Below are 26,623 nucleotides of genomic sequence, written 5' to 3'. Positions count from 1 at the left end.
GGTGGTGAGCTTTTCAAGTTTGGTTCTTCTGTTGCTAGCCGGGCTGTTAACAACTAGGACAGTGGGGTGTTTTACACTTGTTTGTAAATGCTCCCTCATCACCACCCCTGCCCCAAACTGGAGCTGCTCCTTGTGTATGGTCAATGCTCCATAAACACTTGTTTCTTCATTTATCTCCCACTTGGATCTCTGCATTTAGCCTTGAACTAACTGGTCTATGCACATATTTGGAGTCCTTCTGTATTTCGTTAGCTAATTTTTTTCAAAATGTAAAAGTTTCAGGATCCCATGTACATATGCCTCCCGTGCTTTAAATCCTGAGTGTCTCCCCAGTGCTCTTTAACAGGGCCTGACCTCTGCCTGCCCACATTACCGGACTCAGCTTTTTCTGTCCTCCTTCTGATCTCTCTGCTCCAGCCTCCCTCGTTCTCCCCCTCGGCTTACTGTGCTCCCTCCTGCCACCGGAACTTTGCACATGCTGTTCCCTACATCTGGATGTTCTTCCTTCCCCTCTTTCCCTTCAGATCTTACTTCAACCATCATGTCTCTGACCTCCCACTTGCCAACTGCCTCATCCTATGCCTGGACAGTGCCCTGTCTCTGCACTGTAGGATGTGATACAGTTACTATCGCACATGCATTTGTGCGGTGGGGATTACTGCCTGTCTCGCTTATAGGACTCTGAGCTCCATGAGGATAGACGTTGAGTCTATTTTTGCTCTATGTTTTATCTCCAGTTTCTATTATCGTGCCTGACGTACAGAAAGGACTACCGGTGTTTATTGAATAAATGAATGATGACTGGATGGATGCGTCATTAGTGTTAAGGAGAAAACCCAAAATGGAGGACTGTACTCTTGGTTTTGAAGACCAGAAGCAGGGTAGCCGTAGTCTGGTGCCATGCCACAGTGGAAAACAGATGAGGGCCCCCACCTATGGACGGGACGGGTCAAGTGCCTGTCATGCTCACATCACCTCCAGTCTCTTTAGGATCTGCAGTCCTAGGTGACGCTGTGGCAGGCAGAATAGTGGGCCTTGAAGATGTCCACACCCTAATTCCTGGTACCCGTGAATACGGTATCTTATGTGGCAAAAGGGATCCTGCTGGTGTGATGAAGGTTACAGTCCTTGAGACCGAGAATATTCCGGATTATCTGGGTGAGTGCGATCTAATCACACGAACCCTCCAAGTGTAGATCCCTCCTCAGCTGGGTTAAAGGGATGAGATGGAAGAAGGAGGAGAGATCTGTAGCAGGTAAGGGGCTCAAGTCACTAGGTGCTTTGGAAAAGGGGGACCACATTTCAAGGAACGTAGACGCCTCTAGACAATGGGAATGGTGCTCACGGGAGCACCAGGAAGAAAATGGGATCTCAATCCTGCCAGCACAGGGCATGGATTCTGCCTTCCCCGAATGAACGAGGAAAGGGGTCTTCGCTTTGAACCCCCAAAATGGAAGGCGGCTTTGCCGACACCTTGGTGTTTCGTGCTACACTTCTCACCTACAGAAATGCAACGGCAGAAATTTCTGTCGTCGAAGCCACTACGCGCGCGGTCGACTGTCACAGCGGCAACGGGAAGCTAACACAGGCCCTGTGCGTACGGGATGCTCCATCCTGTCCCACCCGTCTGCCTACCCCCTCGACCAGAGCAGAGAGGGGACGTGTCTCAGGGGCAGCCAAACACGACCAATGAGGCAGCTGGACAGACTGACCAGCTGGACAAATCAGGGTCACTCAGGGCCTTGAATGTGAGCCAAAGAGAAATACCGGGCACCACTGTGGGAGCAGCGGACGAGGCCACTGAAGAAGGCGAGAGGAGGGCAAGTGGCTGAAGCGTGTCAAGGACAGAATCGCAGAATAGGGAGCTGGGGACCCCTGGGCGGCCCAGTGCCAACGTAATTTGGTGGCCAGACCTGGCTCCGATTCCGAGCCACGTCTGGTGTCCCGCCTTGATGCTGGGCTTTGCTCTGCTCCCCGTCCTCCTCATGGGCTGTGCTCTGCGTGGCATGTTCTGGTCTTTGCCGGCAGTTGTGGTCCTTCTGTCCTCATTCCTGGACACGTCCTCATCATTGTCCCCACGTTTCTGCTCCCCCGGCCCCTGTAACCTGAGGTAACCTGAGGGGATCTGAGCTCCTTGTAACTCATAGGGCCTAATACGACTTCCTCACATTTGGAGTTTGACCCTATCCATGTAGCCTGTCTGGGCTCCCCTTTGGAGCCCATAAAAGGGGGTCGAGGGGTGGGACCTAATACCTACACGCAGAGGTGTAGGAGGATGCTGGAAGGTGAATGAGCAAATGTGAGGAGGGCACACTAACCTGCGACCCACCAGTTGCAAGGCTGTGGCTATTTGGTGGCATCCTGACCAGTGGCTGGAGGTTCTCCGTTCTTCCCTCACAAGGCACCTAGCCAGCCTTTTCTCCGAGACCCCTTCTTGTTTTCGACTCTCCTGCCCCTCCCCCTCCTGTGCCATCATCTTCTCTGTTTGCCAGAAGCTTCCGGGGCCGCTCTGGGTGCTGCTAAACCCCAGAAGTGGTCTTTGGTTCTAGCGATGCCCGTGACCACTTTCGACAAATGGATTCCAAAAATGCTCCTCTCAAGTCAGGGCTCTTTCATCCTCCGCACCTCTGCGCGGCACGAGGGAGCATTTCGGCCCTGGCTCACCTTTTCTCCCCACTCTTTGGAAGCCGACAGTGTGCTGTTTCCGTGACTTTACAGCCCTGTGCCTACAGCTGCTTAGGTTTCCAAGCAAATAAACAGGGGCAAATATATGCCAGTGGGCCGGGATCAAAACGCGCCTCCAGCTGCTGGGAATACAGAGAGAAGCAGTTTCCTTAGAAACAAATTCCCAGGGGAAGGGGCCTGGTGGGGCCATGTGAGATCTTGGCGGAGGTGGACCTCACGCTTCAGGACATGGCCCAGCGTGGCCTGGGCTACAGGGGAACAGCAGCTCCTGTCCGTAGGAGCAATAGTCTCTACAGGTCACATGCAGCCAGTGGGTGAAAGCATTAATGCCGAAACCATTTCTGGAAACTCTTAGCTTTCAGAGTACTTCTGTGTAGAATGTCTCACTTATTCTCCCAACAACTCTGTGATACAGGCAAGGGAGGTAAAATATCCCCATCGTACAGATGAGAAAAGTAAGGTTCACGGAGGCTAACTCACTGGCTGGGTCACCCAGCTAGGTAGGCTATTGTCTCAGCCTGCAATCATAAGCCAAATCTGTACTAGTCGGAGACAGAGTATTACTGTTTTACTTTCTAAAATTCGGAAAACATAGATATTTACTGAAATACCGAAAGAGCAGACCATCCAAATCCCATATTTGTTTTCTTTCTTTAAGAAGATGACGCTTAATAAAGACGGAGGCAAAGCCCGAGGTTTCGATCACAAGACAGCCTCAGCTGGTCAGGACAGAGTGGAAATTTCCAGAAATGAGTATTTCATATATACATTTCCAAAGCTAAAGGACGTTTAGAGTCCAAAACTTTCAAGCAGATTAAAATGCATAGCTCTCTGCAAAACCTTTGCTGACGCTGGCCAGTTTTCAGACTTCTCCAGAATCCAACGGGGCCAACATGATTCACTGAATTCTTTATGAATTAAGAAGCTGTAAATTATGCATCTTTTTTTTTTCTAAACATGCATTACTTTCCACGCTTTACAGCCAAGGCGAATAAACAGTATCACAGAGGCGTTTTCTCCCTGGGAACGTCTCCTTCTCTCCCTGTTCTTCAAATGGAGGGTCGTCTAGTGGAAGGGTCCTCCGGTGAACGTGCAGTAAGCTTGGGTAAGGAGGCCAACCTGACATTTTTTGGAGTTTGAAACTGCAAAGTGGTATCCCTGCAGAACATTCGACCATGAACCTTTCTACAGCCAAGTTTTAGGCAAACAGCAGGCAGAAATGGCACACGTATACATAACGAACGGAGTGGAAATGCCAGGGCAAGAAATCCATTTGCAGGGAAATTCAGCAACTGGAAAAGGGAGTGGCTTCTGCAGGCATGAGATGCTCTCCCTCGCTTGTAAATCACAACAGTTGCTTTTCATTAGCGGCCATTCATTCTTTCATTAGCTACGTTCTGGGTGCCAGGGACCTCCCTGCCCTGGAAATAAAAGGAGCCTGGACTCCAGCTGGAGAAGAGTCTCATGCGCTGGGATGTATCCAAGTGTGCCTGGGCTCAGCTCTGTCCCACCTTATGAGTCTAAAAGCAAAAGAGAAAGGAGGAACCTGTGCATTGGGCGGCCCAGTGTCTGGGTCTGGACAAAGAGATATGAGCCAAAGGGAATGGCCTTTTCACGGCGTGGCTGCTCTATGTTGAATTTGTATCTGTTCTAGCAAGAACATTTTTTTAATGTTCATTTATTTTTGAAAGAGAGAGTGAGACAGAGAGTGAGCAGGGGAGGGCCAGAGAGAGGGAGACACAGAATCGGAAGCAGGCTCCAGGCTCTGAGCTGTCAGCACAGAGCCCGACGCGGGGTTCGAACCACGAACCATGAGAACATGACCTGAGCCAAAGTCAGACGCCCAACCGACTGAGGCACCCAGGTGCCCCAAGCAAGAAGTTATTTTAAAATTATTTTTGTGTGTGTGAATACAAGGGAAGCATGGTTTGGAAAGACATAGAAACTTCTAGAAAATCTAACTGCTTCCAGAAAATATGGGAAATAGCTATAAGACGCTAGAAAATTTGGGAAGAAAGAAAAGGTTATAACAGCTGTTGTCTTTGTAAAGATGCGTCAGACAAAATGATTTTGCTCAGAAAGCACAAAACTTGGCCCAGCCCAGTCCTCTTCTTCCTTTAACATGCAGGAAGTAAAACATAAGGTCCAAATGATCAAATGATACAATTGTGGAGTTGGGGGCCTGGCTTCTCCTTCTGGTGGGGCCTCTGACCCACCCTCAGACCCAGACCCCGTTCCTACCCCCTGTGAAACAAGAGTCTCCCCATGACCTCCAGGGACCCTGCAAATCCTATGATCCCTTTACCCTTTTCCATTTTCTTCCAAACCAGCATCACAAGATGATATTATTTCACGCCCCCCCCCCCCCCAACCGGGGCAGGCTCAGAGGCCCTGGCCCTCTCTCAGCTGTATGCTAAGCAGCTCTGTGAGGCTCGGGGCCAGGAGCAGAACTGCCTGAGTTTTGGCAACTGGATAAAGCAAGTGACTTTGGAGTGCTGAGATCTGGAATAATGTGGGTACATCAGTGGACCCATTTGGGGCCAGCTCCCATGACTCCGCGTGCGTGCAGTGTTCAGGGAGAGGTCTCGTCACACGGCCACGCCTGCCTCCTTCTTGGGTGTGGGTGCACCCTGTGCGTCCCCTCCAGGGACAGCGGTCTCCTCACAGCTGCCCTACACCCCACTGAGACACAACACCCTCTTTTGAGTCAAACAACTGACCACCCAGGCTTGCCAAAATGAGGGCAGGCTCTGAAAGGGGACAGTTTTATTTCAAGGGTTTAATGGGTCCAAGGAGATGAAATGAAAAGTTTCAGCTATTAAAAAAAGGGGGGGGGGGGATAGACCATCTTCTTCCAAATAAACAAACTATCCTTTGAACAAGAAAAGAGTCTTCTAACTGGGTCAGGCTGGGGCCAGGTCACGAAGGAGTCACATGTCCCGTGGGGCCCCCTCTCTATTCCTTGCTACCCTGATTTCTCCCTCTGCTGCTTTGGGGAGCCCAGTGCTCTCCTGCTGGGGCCCTGCCAAGGAATGACATGAGCTCATCGGACACAGGCCCTTCCCAGGACACAGAGCTTCCATTTGGAAAGGAGGCCCCTGCAAATCTCTAAGGGTAGAATTCCAGGCGGGGAAAGTTCCCCAGAATCTCTCAAATCACACCATAAAGGCAGCATAAGATTAGCTTCGACTACCAACTTTCAACACTTTATGGGTTTGTTTGTTTTTTTTAAATCTAAACCATGATTTTTTTTTTTTTCTCTCCTGTTTACAACCTCTCTGGCAAATGATTACAACTTAACTGTGTGAATATGTGCAGACTACGTTATGTGCAATGATTCACAGGATGGCAAAAACGTGACAGGGTAGAAAAACCTAGAGAATTGCTCTCAGCTTCCATATTAATAATGTGTTTGTTATTTAGTAAGTAGAATGCTATTTAGGCCTCCAGTATTTCAGCCCCTCTTCTGCGTGCCAGGGACACAGATGGAACTTTGATCCTATCTGGTCCTCAAAGAGCTTATAGGCTGTTGGAGGGCAGAAGTTAAGACATTATATCACCCAGAGAAATGGTATCACCAGCACGGAACTTTCTGAGAGCACAGAGGAAGAACATCAAGACCTCCCTGTACAGCTGTAGAGCCTGTGCACTGCATAACTGTGGGGTCACCATCCCACAAACTCCATTCTCAATAGAGCCCTGTGGAAACTTTGAGTGGGAAGAGCCTGTGAGACTTGCAGGGATTGGCCAGATACAGGTCTAGCGCAGGAGGGAGGCCCTGACTCCTAGAAAGGTGGGAGAAGCCTGCTGAGGGTGTTTGCAGGCTGATGGTATGACACATCCCCGCTGGGAGAAGGGCTCAGCCTTCCCATGGAGACTCCAGAGAAAGAGCACTGAGGAAGGTGGGTTTGACTTGGGGTCATTCGTGTTACTTCCTAGCTCACTTAGAGAAACTGGTGTCACTCATGGGGCTTTCTACGATCTGTTCTCTCCCACCCTTACCTCTCCGAATTTTCCTCCTGCCACTTTCCTGTCCCCACACCCCACTCTCCACCAGCTACACTGTTCTCCCCGCTGATCTCTGAATGAACCACACGTGTGCCCACTGCAGGCCTTTGTCCGGATGCCCCTCCAGGTGGAGCTGTGTGCCCCTCGCTGACCAACTTACCGACTTCCATCTTCTACTCTGACAGTCCCTCCGATGCCACGTCCTCACTGTCTTCCTCACCCCCTCACTGACATCCCAGCCGGTCCCCGCCCCCTCTGGCATTCTGGATCCCCAAGGCTGCCCCTCCACTTCCGTGTTTTTCCAAAATCACTTTTCACCTTCTGACGGACTGCGACTTTAGCTATTACCTACATTAACGTTTGAAGAGCGGGATTCATAAAACTCATTTCCAGATCTTTGGTTTTTCAAGATCATCAGCTATAACCTGGTTCTAACTTTCTTAGTATCAGGATCGGGTCAGGAACCGTCATATTCTTTGATTAAATTGAATATGCCCCATCATTTTCAAAAGAACATATAAATGGTAACCAAGAGCCAACGCAAACCACAATAATCCAAGTAGACATTACTCCTCTAATGAGACCGGGAAATCAAAGAGACCCCATGAAAGCAAAGGCTGTTTCTTTCTCCCCTTGGCTTCTTTTCCTGCTTCCTTCTTGCTGGGATCTGCACCCTACCCTGCACACGCCTTACCTTAACTATGCCCCCTTTCTAAGGGATAGAGAGATAATGATATCTTTGGAGTTTTCCAGCACAACAGATGATATCTAAGGAATGACTGGGCAGAGGTATCATGTGCCTGTTCCAGACCACAGACACTAGATATCTGCATGCCAAGACCCCTGGCTTCAGGGAACGAGCGACTTATGAAGGACGTGTGGACCCTGTCTTGTTCTGACCTGCTCCTGTATGTTTGAGAGGACATACACCCGACCCTAATCACCAATAAAAACCGCAGATCCCAAGGAAAGGCCAGACTCCCTCTTCTCATTTCCAAATCTCCTGGACACTCCATTTCTATCTCTTTCAGTATATATCTTCAGTCAACCCTGCTTTTGCCTCCTGCTGGGTTGGGTATGATTTCCATCCTGTGTGAAGCCAAGGAGCCTCCTGGCTGATTCTGTGGGACTGTCCCCCACTCTGGGTCCTCAGACCCAGCCCGCCTGCATCGCTAGTAAGGGGTTCTATCCTCTGAAGATGTACTTGTCACTGAATAAAAAATATATAGCCATGGTTATAACATGCAGTTTCAAGGAAAAGATGAGAGTTTCTGCCACTAAATTTTTTTTTTTTTTTAAAGTAAAAGCCATTTTAAAAATATTTCACTAAAGCATTAGGTGGTTGAGTAAATCCTGAATGGTAACCGGGCTTAGTTTCTGGTCTTGGCCCATCTATGAATGCGTTGTTTCACGGCAGATAAGATACAACTCCATTTTCTCAACTCTGCTTGTGGATTGTAACACGTGAAAGTGACATCACGCAAAATACTCCCATCCTCCAAACACGAACTTTCATTACACTTTTAAAAATTAAATGAGGAAAGAGAAGCTTGGGCATTGGCTGGAATTTTGGGTAATGACACTTCAGCTCTAAGGATGCTCTGTGGCCTTGACAGCAGGGGACACAGGCTCTGGGTCACTCTCCCACCCTGGGAACAGACTTGTACTGACCCCTCATTACTCTCTTCTCCTTCTGCTGTGCCCAACAGCCCAGGATGGGTCTGGGTGACCCCAACAGCCTCCCTGAGACACACAGACCAGGATTTCCCCTTCTTTACCACCAGATCTCGGCTGCCCGACAAGCTTTTGTTGATCTAGGTCACAAACAGGTGACAAATGCACTCTAACTGTTGCTGGCCCTCCCTTTTTGTTCCCAACTCTGCCCTATGGAAACAATTACTGGGGTCACAATTAACATCCCCATGGAGCTGAGGGTCCCCAAACAAGGTCCAGAAAGAGCAGTTTTTGCTGAGACAGCCTAATTCTGTTGTGCTCTGGTGGGCAAGAACCCGGACTTGACATTGGACGACCTGTAAACAGTCACGGTTGTGCCCACATCCTTTAAGGAACCAAAGGGTCTCATCTGAAGACACCCCTCTCTCATAGGACTGCCACGGGAGTCACGTTGTGCCCTTCAAGAGAGATTCCAAACACGTCTAAATGACAGTAACACCCATCAGGTTTCCCTAGGGATTCCCCTGGGATTTAGTGCGAAAGACAAACCAGGAAAAACCAGACTAGAAAGTCATTTGAGAAGATGCTCATCAGGATCTGGGTCATCTGGGACAATCAGCTTTTCACGGGCAAAAACTTCCTCCCTGAGGAAGGTGCCACAGAAGTGCCACGGGACAGCCAGGGTGGGGAGGGAGAGCTCCCCGGCCTCCAGGGGCTCGCCCAGGGCGGGGTGGGCCACTCTTAGATGCCACAGGACTTACCAGGTAGCGTTCCTCCTGCCTCATGCTGGGGGTGCGGATCATGTGGTTCTGTTCCCCTCTCCAGTCTCCAAATCGACGGAAAAAATAGTTAGATAAAAACCGGTTGACGGGGTCTCTAATGATGTTGATGTAGACGGGCTGGTCTCCTCCAAACCTAACACATGCACACAAACATGGAGCTGGTTACGACCCATCACTTCTGGAGGACAACGAAGCCCACTTAGACTCCGTTTCCCCTCTAGCTCATATATTGTCATTAGAGGACCCAGTCTGCTAAGGTACCAGTGAAGAATTCAATCAGTGAGCAGGGGTTCCTGATCGGCACTTTATTATGTGTGGGAAATGTCTATGCGGGGACCTGCTGGGGCTGAGAGGGCTATTCCTGGCCAGCACCAGGCAAACGACTGGATTTGTCAGCAGGGAGGTGTGGACATGGTCTCGTTTTCTCCCTGGGCTGTGGGTTCCTGAGGGTGGGGGCACGCGGTGGTGGGTTTTGTATTCCCAGCGTCTGGCACAGACACACTGGCAGGTGGCTGCCCCTCATGGAACGTGTGATCAATCCCGATTGCCTCGCTGGGTGAGATGGTGCTTCTTCTATGTTCTGATTCCAACAGTCTCAGGGCAGGTGCTCTGCAGGAAGTGGGTGACATTAGCCAACGTTTATTAAACACACTCAACATTTATTAAATCACCTTCTTGTAAGCCTTTCGTGAACACCTCACAGAAGACTCACAACGTCTCCATGGAGTAGGAACCACAACCGTCCCCATCGGCACCTGGGGCAGGGAGGGGGTGAGTAATTTGTGGCTGAGCCGGGATGTGAACCCAGGCAGGTCTGGCTCCAGAATCTGTGCTCTGAACCATGGAAAGAAGATTCCAGAGTTGAGAAAAGTAATAACGTAAGGGGGCATTATGAGCACAACAAAAATCTATGTAATTATCCTCAAATGGAGGCAGGTGGTTTTAGATAAAAATAAAACGAGTATCTAGGTGTTTCATTTTAATGCCTTCCACAAAGGTATTGGGTAAATGCTCTGAACGCTGGCCTGAGGGCAAGGCCTCCCTGAGGCAAAACGATCAGGTTGGCTGAGTTTTTCTTAAGGCTTCTCCCCTTTTTCTTTGACCGGCCTGCACACAATGGCCCTGGGGAGCCTGGGAGAACACTCCAGGCTCTGGGCACAGGTCTCGCTCTGGGGACCTTCTGGGGACCCGCAGGCAGACCCTCAGGGTCCTTTTACCCTGTGACCCTGTGGCCTTCTGATGAGGATGCCTGGACATTCCATCAGGGGTCAGAAGGAGCACAGAGAAAACAAACTGACGAGACCCCGTCTCACGACTCCCCGGCTGGCAGACTCTGTGACCTTGCAAAAGCCAGCCCAGAATCACAGTCACATCCTTCAGCAGTTCTGCCCCATCCCGTGTCCGTCCTTCTGTCCAGCACTGTCCGTGTAGGTCTGCCTCTCCCGTCAGCCTACGCTCCTGGAGCCGGCAACGATGCCACTTAGCACAGTGTGAGCCACACAGTAGGTGCTCAGCCAGTGAAGACTTGAATGCCTGGGTGTATGCTTCTAAGTTTACAGGCTTCTGCTGATATCACAGGCCTCTGCTATAGATGAAAGTCGACATACCAGGTCACCCATCTTTTGTCGTGTATTAACTCACATAAGGTCCTAGGTCTATTTGTATTTTTATCTAAAAAATGTTTTTAACATTTATTCATTTGTGAGGGACAGAGAGAGACAGAGTGCAAGCAGGGGAGGGACAGAGAGAGAGGGAGACACAGGACCTGAAGCAGGCTCCAGGCCCTGAGCTGTCAGCACAGAGCCCGACGCGGGGCTCGAACTCACGAGCCGTGAGATCGTGACCTGAGCCGAAGTCGGATGCTCAACCGACTGAGCCATCCAGGCGCCCCATTTGCATTTTTATTTTTATTTTTTTATTATTTAAAAAAAAATTCGTAATGTTTATTTTTGAGAGAGACAGAGACAGAGACAGAGCGCGAGCAGGGGAGGGGCAGAGAGAGGGAGACACAGAATCCGAAGCAGGCTCCAGGCTCCGAGCTGTCAGCACAGAGCCCAATATGGGGTTCGAACCCACGAACCCTGAGATCATGACCTGGGTCAAAGTCAGACGCTTAACTGACCGAGCCACCCAGGGGCCCCCATCTATTTGCATTTTTAACGAGAAGCTTCAGAAAGAGAATCCAAAGGTACGAAAAGAAATGACTGTCTAGTGGTGGACTTTCAGGCACCAGGCTGCGTGAATGATACTCTGGACCCCTTGACCACTCCCCACGGGAAAGGTAAGCAGGGTTAGCCGTGCCAATACGAGTCTTGTATGGACACAAGGTGACGTTCACGCAGCTGGAGGCGCATGGGAACCAACTCATCTCACAAGTCAGCTGTGCCAAACCAGCTCACCCCTATCGTCCTGGAGGTATCTTCCTCTTTTTAATTAAATTGAGTTTCGTACCTACGATAAGCAGCAACTAAAGTAATAAAGCTACGGGTTAGGAAGACAAAGCATGCGTCCCAGATGTGAATGCCGGGAGGCCCTCCGCAATTGCATCAGGCTTTCCAGAAACCTCAACTGTAGTCTGTCTTCATGTGAAGAATGACTGTTACCGCGAATTAGCAGAAGTGCCCAATCCTGTGAAGCAAGGCACGGCTTCCCACTGTGAGAGGGCCCTCAGTCTGGCCGCTGCCATCTCCCCCCGAAGGCTGCAGACTGACAAGGCTTCTTGGACGTGGGTGACGTGCTCTGAGTTGCACGCGGCAGCCCAATGCAAGGTTTCCAGGATAACTTTCCAAAACAGAAGTTTTAGATGGTTTAGGAATTTATTAAGTATCAGATAATATAATAGCCACTCTCTCGAAATTTCTAACTGTAGAGAGACATCTGATAGAGATCTCCCCCATTCCAGAAGTCAACAGTAATAATGGTTTCAGGCTGCCAGCCCGGTCCTTTGTCTAGGACAGAGCTCCCCCCCAAACTGGTAAAACTGGGGTGGCACGTCAGTTACACCAAAGAGGCCAGAATACCACCCACGCTTCCCAGGGAAACAAGTTTCCCCCCCTCAACCCATCCTCTCTCGAGATGAGTTTCTCCTTCTCCTGCAATGTTTGGTCCTAATCAGAATTCCTGGTCACCCTTAGAAGGTCTCCCAGTCTCCTGAACGTAGGGCTGCTGATCTGTGCCAGAAACAGAAGGCTTTGCACGCCCACCCAATCTCAGGCCACGCAACACTCTGCCTTACGTTTTCAACCCTGAAGAGAAGACTTCCAGAGCCTCCGGGTGAAGTCCATCCTATTGGCCAACCTGACAGCTGAGGTCTTTGGTATACCAGCCAAAATTCCCAGTCTTCTTTTATCCAGACTTCCTTTTGTTCATCCCCTCGACATAAAGAATTAGCTTCTCTTTTTGTTTGTGGCCGGTGTTTTTGTTTGTTTGTTTGTTTTCGTTGGTTTGTTTATTTTTACAACTTTTAGCCTTTTCGGCTTCAATTTTAAATCCTGTAAATTCTTTTGTGCATGTTTCTTCTTGAAAATTCCTTTGGCAGTTGTCTTCAGACTTATTTCCTTTTATTTTTTAATCTGTACTACTAATTTGGCCTTTATGAAGCTCTAAAAAATTGTGCTGACCACAACTGAGGAAAGGTTCTGCATTGTGCAAACATCCTAGAGCAGAGGAGGCGGGCCATATTTTGTTTTTCACTTAACAACCCACGCTCTTGTCCCTTGGTCACCACAACAGCTACTGCATATGTGAAGCTCTCTTTTAAGTCATCCTAAAATAGCAGGCATTTCCACTCTTTGACTTCTGTTCATACACCATATGTATCAACTCTTCAATCACCCCCTGTGGGTCTCCTTCTGACCCTCTGCAAATTTACCATATTCTTTTCATTTTTGTGTTTTGATGAGAAGATGAAGACCCAAGGCAGAATGTAATTCTCGAGAAATGATAACTGCATGGCTCTCACTTTTTTCCCATGAATTCCTAAATATCTCATTCTGAGGATGTTCTTCCGTATCTGCCCCCCACTGCTGCCTTAATCAGTCAACCCGCAGCATTAGCCACCTCCCCAATAGCTACGCAAAGCAAAGCAGGTGGGCAAGAATTTTAGGCATACTTTCATCAACTTGCTGGTGATATTCTGCCTAGAATATTACTGCACATAGTAAACAGCAAGACTTATGACCCCAGTTGTTCTGGGGAACTAAGATTGTGTTGTCCTCCCATTATGGTAGAGTTTGCTAGGGCTGGGAACATTTTTTTGAAAGTATGTCTTCTTTTTTTTGTGTTTGTTTAAATTATGGTAAAATATACATAACGGAAACATTTTACGTATACAGCCATCCCCAGAACATTCTCCTCATCCCAAACCCAAGCTCTGTGTGACCCTCCACCTGGCCGCTGGCAATTTCCATTCTACTGAAAGTGTATCTTCTTCTCACCTCTGGCCTAAAAGTAGGGGTTATCCCCTGTGCTGTTACCTAACATTCAAAGATGGTAAGTACCCCGTGGCTAGAAGCCCGGCTTTGATCCCTGGGGAAGAGACACTTTGAAGTGACAGAAAGGCCATCATGGAAAAGGCTGTGATTGTTTGGGGGGCAGGCTGAGGAGCTGCCCACAGGAGGAGGGAGGGAGGGACGCTTATTTGCTGGTCCTTCGTTGGAATGGGGCCAAAGGGCCACCGAGTATCCTCCCAAACCCGAGACGGGGGCACTTTGGTCCCCGCCGCCAGGGAGAGGACGTCACTTCACAAAACACAAGCAGAAAAGACTGAGCCTCCTGGGCTCTGTGGCGTGTCCTGAGGGAAGAGAGGGGGATGCTGAGTGGGGACAAATGTGGGTGAAGGGAGGGCCGGCTGGGACACTGGAGTGAGGGCTCCTGCTTGGAGCCAAGGGGACTCCACAAGAGGGAAGGTTGTTCGTAGCAGGCAGTGAGGCGGGCTCAGGGAAAAGTCCCGAGGACACTAATCTCTGACGGGCCAACAAAGCACGTGGGCTTATGTGTCCCCTGACCAGCGCCATCCGCTCAGGGGAAGGGGAAAGTGAGAAGAGAGCGCCATTTTCCCAAGATTAGTCCAGCGGTGTTCCAACAGGATGAAATCAAGCTTCAGGAGGGAAAGACAGCGTTCAGCAGCTGCTGATCTCAGCTGTTACCCGGAAGCCCTCTTCAAAGGTGGAGCTTTCTGTCACCGTTACAAAAGATTTGCAGGGCACGGCCTGAAAGTGGGTGGTTTTGCCAATGAGAGCGAAAACCAAGTCAACATTCAGAAACAAGCTGTGGAAACCAGACGGAATTATGGAATTAGTAAGGCTGGATTTGTTTTGTTAAATAGTGCCATCAGAGGGCAGCCTTTGTTCACGCCAGTAATTAAGGCTTCTTTAAGGGAAGAGAGAAAGTGTCCAAAACGCTGCTCCTCGAACATCACACCCTGCCTGCTTCTTGAGTGACTGATTTATTTTTAAATATTTTGCTTTTGTGAGTTAGTGTTGGCGTGGGAGCCAGCATCTGTGATAAATAAGGAAACAGAAGAAGTGAAGGAGGGCGAGGGAGTCATGAATGAGAAATGAAGAATCCCGTGAAAAAAGGGCTCTGAGACGTGGTAGTTTGAAATGGTTTAGCGTACTGATCTAGCCTGTAATTCGCTTGGACTATTCTGACAGCACCTTGCTCTGACACGTAACTTCCTCATGTCTTCCCTGCAAGACACAAGTTGGGAGTTGAGTGGCGGTGGGGGGGGGGGTGGGGCACAGGTTGGAAAGTTACTGCCCCCTCAAACCCCCCAAAACCCTTGCAAACAAACAGTGGGGGCAAGGGGAAGATGAAATGAATTGTCTGTCACGGTCTTTCAGCGTGTGGATCTAAGCCGCACCTGAGGAGATGCCGTTCATGCGGAAAGGCTGACATTTGTCAAAAATTATCATTCTCTCGGTTAGTTCCACAACCGGGAATGGACACATTAGATGGCAGTACACAAATAGTAAAAGTCCTCCTAAATCATCACAACAAAGAAGGGCATCTTTTAGGCCAAGATCATTTTTGACTCAATTCTCCAGGTAGTCCAGTTGGAAGACATGTGTCCGGACCAAATGTTTAAGCGGTTCAAAAACCGTATGAGGGAGCGGTCTAGTGGAAACCCTCACAGATCCCAACTGGCCTGAAATTTCTGCTGAGTTTGGAGTGTTTATCTCCTCTGGCGGGAAGCCTTCCCCGAAGCAACGATGGAAACATCAGTTTGGTCTGATAACTACTGCTTTCTATGGTTGAATTAATAAAACTGGGTATCGTGAAATGGTCCTTTTAGGTCTAAAAATAGGGAACAGAAGGAACAGAGCAAGATGCCTAGATGATGAATAAATGAAGCAGCTCGGCTATCTAATCACCAAGAGCTCACAGGAGAGGATCTATATTTCAAGATAAGGATGCCATAGTTAATGGGGAAAAAAAAGAAATAAAGGCAATTCGTCCTGGGATAATGCCGTACGCTTCAGAGGTTCAGAACATTTGCGTGCACGAGGTGTGGGGAGAGAGGTGACTTCCATTCTTATGTTCTGCTCACCAGGAAGTGTCTTGCTGCATGTTAAGAATGTCAGGAAGACTAGAAACGAAATATCAACAAAGAATATTAAGCTGCACTATCAATTTTTCTCTTAATGACCTCATTATCTTGAAACGAGCCAACCATACGGCTGTCAGCAACGATCGTGGTAGGTTTCTTAAGAGTAGCTCAATTATCTCTTTGCCTTACAATTCAAAATATGGAAGTCATTTTTTAAAAGCACGGGAAAGCCCTCTTAACAAGTTCCCACTTAGTTGTTTTTCTGTTAATTGTATACTGGGGGGCTTGCTCTGTATGCCTGTATATATGGAGGTCTTGTACCTGGGCACCCCTCTTCCCCTCCCCACCCCGCCGCCTTGTGCGTGTGGGGTGGCAGGAGAGGACATGATCGCTTCCGCAGATAGCGTGGGCTTTTTAAAAGGAGCAGAGCTGCTCAGGCCAGTCTCTCTTTTTTCCTGCTTAGAACTCTTGACTGCCAGCCATTTTTGCTGTGCTCACCCTTGGGGCTCCCATCTACGGATTCCTCTTGGTCCCTCTCTTTGTCCGGTTTTAGCTCATGCTGGTCCCTGTGCCGCCAGTGCCCTTCCCTTTTGTCTAACGCTGACCTGTCCCTCATATCCCAGAGGCAAGGGCTCCTGTTCTGGAAGGCCCTCCCACTCTTCCTCCCTCAGGGAGGGAGGGTCCCACCTCCCCTGTGGGAGAGACTGCCACTCTCTCTCCTAAAGCCCATCACACTTTGCTGCCAATCCTTCCTCGATGGAAGAAGAACAGACGCTTGCCCTAAAGCAGCGAAAGCATTTCTAGTTCATTGTGGAAGCCCCGGTCCTCCAGCAGTGAACAGGACATAGAGGGTGCCCGGCAAAACACGTGTTTGAACAAAATGGAACGGAAGGTGGAGAAGTCAGCACGAGCTGGGCCCTCTCCTCAAGGTATCTCGGGAGACACCGCGAGGCTGCTCGGGAACTCGGCCGTCGGCTCAGAAAGAGGCTTCGACGGCAATGCCTCTTGAGTGCCAACTGGCAACACTGTACAGGTGTCTTTCAGCAGCGGCAGAACGATGTGCTCGCTTCGGCAGCACATATGCTAAAACTAGAGGCGGCAGAACGCTCTCACAAACCACTTCGACGAGAAACTACAAAGGTAGTTTGTAGTTACCCTAGGGCCGAACGGTTGCCAGAGACATAGGAACGCGTCATTTCTAATACACAAATAGACACACAACCTGGATGGAAAAAAAAATCACAAGTTATGCAGGGATGCCAGATGAGAATTAATAGGAAAGTACGAGGCAAAAAAGATTATTGGCATATACCACAGGAAAGATTACTTAGAACAATCTCCTCCGTAAGGAAAACAGGAGTACGTGTTTCAGTCTTGCTCAAGTATAAATTGCTACACTTTGTTAAGAATGATCTATTTTGGGGGCGCCTGAGTGGCTCAGTCAATTAGGTGGTCTGCCTCTTGGTTTTAGCTCAGGTCATGATCTTGCAGTTCGTGAGTTCAAGCCCTGCACCGGTGTGGAGACTGCTTGGGATTCTCTCTCTCTCTCTCTCTCTCTCTCTCTCTCTCTGCCCCTCCCCACTTGCGCTCTCTCTCTCTCTCAAAATTAATTTTAAAAAACTTAAAAAATATGTTAAAAAAAAGAATGATCTGGGGCGCCTGGGTGGCTTGGTCGGTTAAGCGTCCGACTTCGGCTCAGGTCATGATCTCACGGTCCATGAGTTTGAGCCCCGCGTCGGGCTCTGTGCTGACAGCTCAGAGCCCGGAGCCTGTTTCAGATTCTGTGTCTCCCTCTCTCTAACCCTCCCCCGTTCATGCTCTGTCTCTCTCTGTCTCAAAAATAAATAAACATTAAAAAAATTAAAAAAAAAAAGAATGATCTATTTTGGTACATGTTTTTTTAAGCGTGCATAAGCAAGTCAGTATATATCTGGATTTATCTTATTTAAGATAAAATTATTTCCCCGTAAAAATATAAACTCCACTTTGCACGTATGTAATATCCTCCCCTCAAAAAAGCTGAAGGGCTTTCCTTCATTCCTGTGATTGGAGCATCCCTACAAGGCAGGAGTGGGCAGAAACTGTTCCTATTTCATAGATGGGAAAACAGAGACCTCCCATCCCCACCCAGAGGTGAAACTGCTAGCCCAGAGTCATGGTCATTGGGAAGGTCTGACAGCCAGAGGTCCTGGCGGCCAGGCCGACACTGGTTTCTGGCGACGTGCTGTCTTCTCAAAGGTGTTTATCAATTTTTTTCTTCCATGATTAAATTAATCAAGACTAAACTCTTGGACATGTATGTATGTATGTTGCGTTTATTGTTTTTTAAATGTTTATTTTTGAGAGAGAGCATGAGTGGGGGAGGGGAAGAGAGAGGGGGAACAGAGGATCTTAGCGGGCTCTGCGCTGACAGCAGAGAGCCTGCTGTGGGACTCAAACTCACAAACTGTGAGATCATGACCTGGGCCAAAGTCAGATGCTCAACCAACTGAGCCACCCAGGTGCCTGTTGGACATGTATTTAATAGTAGAGGCCATGATAAGACGTGGTTACCATGCTGTGCTCAGTTCTGCTGACCCAATTAAGGTACTGGCTTTGGCTTATCATTAGAACTTTACACTGGCCTGGGTCAAGTATTAAAATCTGTTGCATTGCAATTTGTTTTGGTTGTAAAAACCTGACCCCTGAAGCAAGAAGAGTTAAATCAAAGGTTAGAGGACATCAGGGGTGACACGGAAGGAAGCTCACCAGAAAAGCAAGGCGTGGGGGTGGGCGTGCTCTGCTCTTTGCAAGTTGTAAAATGCAATGCCTGATAGCTAACATGACCTCGTTGTCTAGTTACGTCCCGTTATGTGTTCTCGGCCGCTGGAAGTGAGAGGCAGGGCGCATACCCCAGACAATCCAGTACCAGGCCACTCTACAAATGTGGTGGGAAACACGCTCAGGCTACTGGGTCGCGGAGGCTGATCGGCAGTGTCCTATATGCCTATTCACCATCCAAGGGAACTCTGGGTAGCAGGGAGGCGGGGAAATCGCAGGGAGAGCTTACTTTTAAATATAAGGCAGCGCCTGCTCTTTGCCGCTAGGTAACTTGCTACATAACTTGCTCTGCTGAATCTCACTTGATTTGCACAGGGCCTGGTGCATGGCAGGGCCTGGTGCAACAGCCCTTTGAAGGCTAAAAGCTCCCACCCCCTAGACAGGTAGGCATCCCATGGCAGGGAAGCTGAACCAGGCAGCTCAGGTGTGAACTCGGAAGCAGCTAACACTCAGGCAGAGCCCTGTCTTTCCCTGAGCGCCAGCCTCCCTGGGTGCCTGGCCCAGCGGGGCGTTAGGCCAGCATCAGCCAGCAAGGCCTCTTGGTGCAGACCTGTGAGGTCCTATATCCCCGCGGGAGCTGCAGCAGTAAGGGAAGTGCCTGTGAGAGGATAAGGGAGGCCCAGGGGTCCCCGGGCTGTGGAGCGGATCTGCCCCCGGACCCCGTGCTCTGTCAGCGGAAACCAACTGTGAGCACAGACGCGGGCCAGCCCATGGAGAGGAGGAATCTGAGAGCCACCGGTTTGCAGTAAAGCGCAGTGACAGGGGACCCGGGCTAACGGCGGAAGAGAGTGCCCAGAACTTGGGAGTTAGCAACTGAACAGATCAAGAGTCTCACAACGTAAATTTGAAGATCTGCATGATTATCTGCAGCTGAAGAAAAAACCAGATTTCTAAAATACCCCCACCAGCATCAAATATGCAAGATTTAGAATAATCAAATGCAATATGAAAAAGGTACGGAGAGGCCAGTACTAGCACTTAGATCCGATAAAATACACATCACTCCTCAACTAAGTTATGCCGAGTCCCGTGTGGGTTCACATGGTACAAAAATGTGCAATGAAATATCTGTCGAAACACCTATCCCTTGCCTCTGAGTTTGTTTGTTTTAGCACCTAGCCGAGTTTTTTCTTTAAAACACAACTATGGGGAGTGCCTGGGTGGCTCAGTGAAGCGTCCGACTTCGGCTCAGGTCATGATCTCACGGTTCGTGAGTTCGAGCCCCGTGTCGGACTGTCTCCTGTCAGTGCAGAGCCTGCTTGGGATCCTCGGTCTCCCTCTCTCTCTCTCTCTGCCCCTCCCTTGTGCTCTCTCTCTTTCTCTCAAAAATATATAAACATCGTTAAGAAATCACAACTGTCACGTCAAATGGCTGTGCATTCAAATTATTTCAAGTCTTCAAAAGATTTAAGATTAGTATTCTAGAAAGAACTGAAGCTTCTGTCCAAATATTTCACATTTGGATCCCTCCACAGCCAAAATAAATGGATTAAAAAAAAAGTCCTTTCAAGGGCAATTACACTACTTTGAAAACGAAGGTGGATTTTAAAATAATTGTTCGTTAGAAGGAGTTTAAGTGCTAAAAAGAAATGAAAGAACCATTAAGCTGGAAAATATCTTACCTTGAGAAGTTGAGGAAATGAACATGTCGAGTGAATAAATAGGGCTGTTCGGCAGTACTTATATTTTTAATCAGTTCCATCTATTAAAAAAAGTACAAAATTAGCATATATAGGATCTAATTTACTGAACTATATTAAGCTAAAGGTTATCTTCCCTACTCCTTTGTCCTCACTTATTACCACTTGGACCAGGGCCAAACAGCTGTGTTTTGTGCAACAGTTGTGAACTTTACATTAGGCTTCTTGCTGAAATCGATAGTCTTGTATTTAATTTAGTTGATCGCTACCACGAAAACAATGTGACAGGTTAAGTCATTTTAACTTGAGAATTCAGTGTGGCTGTACTGAAATGCAAGTAAAAAAATGTCTCTATGCCCCTTCTTTGGGAGTCAAAACAAGGCAAGAGGTTAAACATCATTTTAAATTTCTAGAATTACATTCTTGAGATATACAGAAATATTTGAAGCCAGGTCTGCAGAATTTAAAAGCGAGAACAAAATGAGGCAATACCTTACGATGTTCCTTTTTGATTCCAAGAATGTACAAAGCAAGTATTTTATAGGGAACACACAAAACACCCAAAACTTCTTGGTTTTCTGGTGGGTGGTCATCTGAAGTATTTATTTGCAGTTATCAGCAAGGCGAAGAGGAGTTTATATTTGTCTAAACTAACGTTTACGGTCTTCTGGAACATGTCATGATACGGAAAATGTTTAGTAAAATCTGTTAGAAATTCCAAGCATTCTTCTGACTCCCTGACTTCCTGAATTCCACTTTCCTTAGATTTTCGAATTGGCCCCATCAATACTGACACACAGTGGAATTTTTTTTAAAGCACATTGAAAATTGCCACTTTGGATGTACATTACCTCTTCGGAAACAGTCCACGTAGAACACTGGAAACAAAGGCGGTCGTTCATGTGTTAGCCACAGTAGCAATAACCACAATAAAATCAGAGTTCAGAACTCCAGGTTTGGGTCGAGCCGGACAGAAAACCTGAATCTGCCTGGTTCCCTCATGTCCGGCACAGGGCTCACGTCATAAATAAATGCTCAACAAATATTTATTGAATGAATTAACTCCCCCTACTACCTGCATTTTAGATTGTTACAGCAGGATCTCAGTGTCTAAAGCCTTTAATTAGATATTCAGGCTCACAACGACTGTTTGAAGAAATGAAATTGAATTTTAAAGGTAAATGACTGGCACCTCCTAACCTCGTACACGGTTCATCAGTGGCACGCCTGGGTAAATAATGATCTGCCTGTCCCCAAGCTTGAGTATAAAAGGAAACTGAACCCTGCTTCTTTATCTGTTGTTTATTCTGTGCACCACTCCCTTCCTCCACACACCCCCTGCATGTCCCAGCACCTGTTTTTGGCAACAGAACTTCCTGCTGGGTCACATAAATTTTCATTTTTGATGGATCTAACAAATAGAATTACAGATTTGGAAGCACAACCGAAGACTTCCGTTTGCTTAGAAACATAACTCTACGTTAAACGTGCTTAACGCGAAGACCACATAATGCTTTAATCTCTAGATTATTTTGATTCAAGTATTTCTCTGCACACATGAAAGTAATACGAGAGAGCCCCTTGTATCATACAGGAAGACTGGAAGAACAGGTCAGAAGGCCAACTGTTTCTTTCACCTATTCAGCATCATAATATATCCTGTAAACGCATGCCAATGTGTTCAATTTAATGGAAGAGCTGTAGTGGTTCGATTTGGAGAACAGTGTCGTAATAGTCCTAAAGCTGTCTATTTCACAAGGAGAAACGGATTCGCGGTGACAGCGCGTCACTCTTTCTAGACGTACCCTTAAACGTAGGCGAGAAGTACTAATGCTCATGTTTAGTGCATTGGTACACCGAAGTCGGAGAGTATATCCAGCTCTCACACGCTCCATTGCTGCACACAACAGCGAAACCACGTACGAAGCCCCGCAAGCACGGGTGTAAGGCACTATGGTCAAGGCGTCCTTTGCTTTGTCTCCACGAATGCTAAGACTTTCCCTAGGTCTAAAGGCAGGCAGTGGTCTCCTGTGCCCCTGCTGCCCTTCCCCGGAGTTTCGTCCTGGACCTCCACGGTTGCCAGCGGCCTGCCGTTTCTCTGGCCCGAGTCTTATCTGCACGGGTGGCATCACGAGTGATAATGGCACTACCTAAAATCGTCTCAGAAACCACCTGTCCTTTTCCTTGGCTCATGCGAGGCCACTGCTGGCCTTTATTCTGATTCCATTGCCTACATTCATTTATCATTCATTCACTCAGCATTTATGGAGTACTTACTAGGCTTTGGAGGCCCTTGAGATCAAGACATCATTGAGGTGAGAAGACACAGAAAGACAAGACAGTGGAGTGTGTCCTAATGGTGTCCCCAAATCCACGATGACCCGGACCACACTCTCGGTCCTCGTCCATCTTTACTCCTTATCCAGCTTACGGCATCTCTGCAGAGTGTGGTCCTGGCTGATGGTACTCTCCATTCATCCATACCTGGCTAATGGTATGGTGTCCATACCATTTCACTTTTGATCTGGGTCTTTCCTGACACTCGTATTTAGTCACTTGCTGAGTTACGTTGATTTTACCTTTACTATGACCCTCAAATGGCATTTAAGGTGTCCTGTGGCCAGACAAACAAGACCTCTCCTTGGTCCTTCCTTATACTGTGTCCAAGCTTGACCATATCCAAGCGCAGGCTCAAGCTTCCTCTTCTGGAATGTTCTTCCTCTTTTCTCTGCAGGTCCAAACCCTAACCACCTTTTACATCCTGCTAAAATGCCTACCTCTTTCAAAGTAGCCTTCCTGGATCTCCTTTTATTCAACATCGATTGATTTCCAACTCTGTGTCAGGCAATGTACTGCTTGGGGCTGTTCCTATAGGGATAAAAGATTGGGTTCTTGCTCTCAGGAAGCTCAGAGTCTTGCCGGCAAGCTGGACTGGTAGGGAGGTACCATTATGTGATAACCACCATGGGGTAGAATGCACAGAGGTGAGTGGCCTATCCCTGCCTGTAGGTGGACAGTTAGTGTTTCCTCAAGGAGGCACTCCTGAGTGGTTGGCAAGGATTCACAGGAGTCAGCAAGTGAAGAAAGGGACCCGTGGCACTGCAGACAGAGGAAACAGTAGATGCAAAGGACAAAACCCGAAATGACCTGGATATTAAAACTGCCAGGAGTTCTGTGTGCCAGGCATCGGCTGTGGGATCTGCAGGTCAGTAGAAACAACTAGAGAGGAAGGTAGGAGCGGGTAATTGAGGGCCCTGCAGGCCATGTGAGGGATTCTGATCTTTATGCTATGGGCAATCCACAGTCAGAAAGGGTTTTCTTTCCAGATCTGAGATCGGGGCGGAGAATGTAAAGAAAGGAAGGGTTAGAGACAGCTTAGCTAGGAAGACGGGGCAATAATCCCAAGAGGAAATGACGCTGGCATGAACTAAAATAGTGCTTCCTGGTGTGGCCCCCAGACCAGGAACATCGGCACCAACTGGGGTCGCAACTTGTTAGAGATGCAGATTCTCAGGCCCCACCCCAACCAACCAAATTAGAAGAAACTCTAGGGGGTGGGGCCCATCAGTCTGTGTGGGGTATTTCTTGTTCGTTTCTTTATTTTGAGAAAGAGAGAGAAAGCACACGCACAAGCATGGGAGGGGCAGAGAGAATCCCAAGCAGGTTCTACACGGGCAGCACAGAGCCTGACACCAGGCTCGAAGCCACAAACCGTGAGATCATGACCTGAGCCGAAACCAAGAGTTGAACACTTCACTGACTGAGGCACTCAGGGACCCCATCAATCTGTGTTTTAACAAGTCCTCCAGTAGATTCAAAGGTACTGAGGGTTGAGGACCACAGAAGGAAGTCACTGAAAGTGAAGACAGATGGGGAGGTTTAGGGACATTAAGAAGGATCTTCCTCAGGCCTGTGGCCAGGTGGCAGCAGAAGGGAAGGAGAGGGAGTGGTCAAGAGAGCTTCCCAGAGCCCTGGCCGGATTCGGACACAGGCTGGTGCCCATTCGTGGGGATGGGAACGCGCGGCAGGAACACGTCTGGCTGCAGAAGTCAGGGCAAACGGGTTTGGTTTTGAACATCTTTGGCTAGAAATGCTGTTGCCTCGTTGGTCTCCCACAGAGCTTTGAGGATTTTCCAGGACATACATTTTCTTACGTTACATCATAGTTGAGTTTGTGTGCTGTCTTTGAGCCAGACTGTAAGCTCCTTGAGGGTCAAGGCTGGGCTCTAATTGCTCCCCCAGAAAGCCTAGCACAGAACACATACCCCATCACTGTTTATGGCATGAAGATACCCCTTCCAGAAGAACTTCTTTGGAGTCAAGAAACGTACAGCTCACTGAAGACAGAATTATCTCTCGGGCAATGGAAGCTAGCCTTTCTGGGACAGACCTATACACTCATCACCCTGGTGTTACACCATCTAAGACACAGCAACACTAAACTATCATTTCCTGGGTGGTTTCTGGGCTCTGCAGTGTCCAGAAGCTCTTTCTTCACATGCTGCCATTCATCCTCAAACAACTCCACAAGTTAAGTAGTATTATCTACACTTTACAGGTTAAGACACTCAGGCACAGAAGGGCTGTGTAAATTGTTTAAGATCTCACTGCTAGAAAAAGGTGGCATCAGAATTCAAACACAAGTCGGTCTGACACAAAGAATCCTGCTCTTTATCACTAAGCTGCAATCTCCTACCATTCCCAGTGCTTTCTGATCTATACATGACCTCTTAAAAGGGAGGAGGGGGGTGCCTGGGTGGCTCAGTCAGCTAAGTGTCTGACTTCAGCTCAGGTCATGATCTCATCGCTAGTGAGTTCGAGCCCCATTATCGGGCTCCCTGCCGTCAGCATGGAGCCCACTTCGGTTCCTGTCTCCCTCTCTCTCTGCCCCTCCCCAGCTCGCACTTGCTCTCTGCCTCAAAAATAAATAAAAAAACATCAAAAAAAAATTTTTTTTACAAAGGTGGGAAGAGGTCGGTTAGCAAAAGAACTCCAGGGACTAAAGAGGGTTTATGGGGATGTGCTTTTTCTATCCGTCCTGTGATGTGTTGAAAAACTGAAAGAAAGTTACAACAGGTGGAAAAGGATTAAAAATAATTAAATACAAAAGCATTAAAATATCAGAGAAGATATGTTTTTTAACGTTCCTGGTGGGAAAACAGTACATTTTCAGAAGAACAGGAATGAATTTAAAATACTGGGGGGGTGGGGGGTGGGGGGGAAGCTATGGAATGGAATGTACCTAAAGGAAGAGGTTGAATCACAGCGCATCTGAGAATGAAAAAGAACTGAGGTTAAAAAAAAAAAAGGCAAGAATCAAACAGAATGTATAATGCAGACGATCTGCGAGGAAGTAATTTTAAACTTTGTTTTCAATCTAACTGGTGGGATGGTATAGCAGAAAACCTTTACCTGTGGTTCTACCAGCACAGCTAGTGAGTGAAAGACTCTGCTCCCGACTTCTTTAGAAAATACTTGTCAGCAGTAATTGACAGAGTGTTGACCCGAGTCAGGTCTGAATCCTTGTGTCACTTGTGAGTAACTAGACGCCCTATAATTTGGAAAACATCTTCATGAAAGAAAAGACATGTTTTTCACACATCAAAGCTAAATAGGGAGCAGCTCAGGGGAGAAATCCGTGGCCCTTTAACCTCAAAGCGTGGGGGGATGGCTATAGGCTCCCGTTATCTTCCCCTCTTCCTCCTGCGTGGGGAAGAAGCCTGTCTAGCTCCAGCCAGGATGGTCTACCCATCTTCAGCTCATGGCAACAAATGCCTGCAATGAAGAATACGTCCACCAGGGGGGGCAATGACATGAACAAGGCAAAGAGGGTGGGTCTGAAGAGCAGAGTCAATCTCAACACTGCAATTGGAAGGGGAGGAGAAAACATTTGAATTTTTCAGGCCTTGTTGCTTCTACCTCCTTTTTACCTTTTCTTTCTACTGAGTTTCCATTTCGCGGACTCGGCTTTTGTCTGTAGGAATCCAAGATAAGGCCTTGTTTGCAGAGTTCATCCTTCCTGTGGCCTGGAGACAGATTGATTCTCTGCTAATCTCCTTGGTTTGATTCCGAGGTCCGGTTGGAGCAGCTCCGATGCCTGCGGACACGGTCACAGCTACTATAAAGTCAGGAAACTTTGAGGGTCGTTCTACGGAGACTTTTCCAGCAGGTTTCAAGCAAGGGATAAATGTGCAGGCTTCTGAGGAGGCACCACTCGATAATACTTCAGAGGAAGCGTGATGTCTTTGGAGGTTTGAGAGACCCTCAGGTGAAAAAGGAACTTTCCTTGCTTAGTGGAGTGCTCACTTTAATAAAAAGACAAGTTTCTAATAATTAGAGCCTTTCATGCCATGATTTTTCACTAGAATTGTGCATGAAGACTTCTTTGGGAATTTTTTTCCCCTCAAAGATACAAATACCTGTTCGTAGTAGGGCCAGGAAACATGTGTCGTGAAAAAGCTCCC

The 26,623-nt window shown here is 48.0% G+C and overlaps 1 protein-coding gene across 5 annotated transcripts in view; it reads right to left on the bottom strand.

The window, feature by feature from the left end:
* The window catches only part of UST (uronyl 2-sulfotransferase), a 314,759-nt gene that overhangs the window by 108,718 nt on the left and 179,418 nt on the right, over positions 1-26,623 (bottom strand). For all 5 annotated transcript variants that reach the window (XM_078447445.2, XM_078447442.2, XM_078447444.2 and 2 more), the window contains 2 exons: positions 20,142-20,221; positions 9,129-9,282 (listed from right to left, as the gene is read on the bottom strand). In XM_078447445.2, coding sequence (XP_078303571.1) covers positions 9,129-9,282; positions 20,142-20,221 — 234 coding nt within the window. The remainder of the gene's footprint in view (positions 1-9,128; positions 9,283-20,141; positions 20,222-26,623) is intronic.

The sequence above is a fragment of the Panthera onca genome, chromosome B2 (assembly GCF_046562875.1).
Source record: "Panthera onca isolate mPanOnc1 chromosome B2, mPanOnc1 haplotype 2, whole genome shotgun sequence".
NCBI classification, from domain to species: domain Eukaryota; kingdom Metazoa; phylum Chordata; class Mammalia; order Carnivora; family Felidae; genus Panthera; species Panthera onca.
The sequence above is the reverse complement of the archived record's forward strand: the minus strand, read 5'-3'. Positions and strand labels throughout refer to the sequence as shown.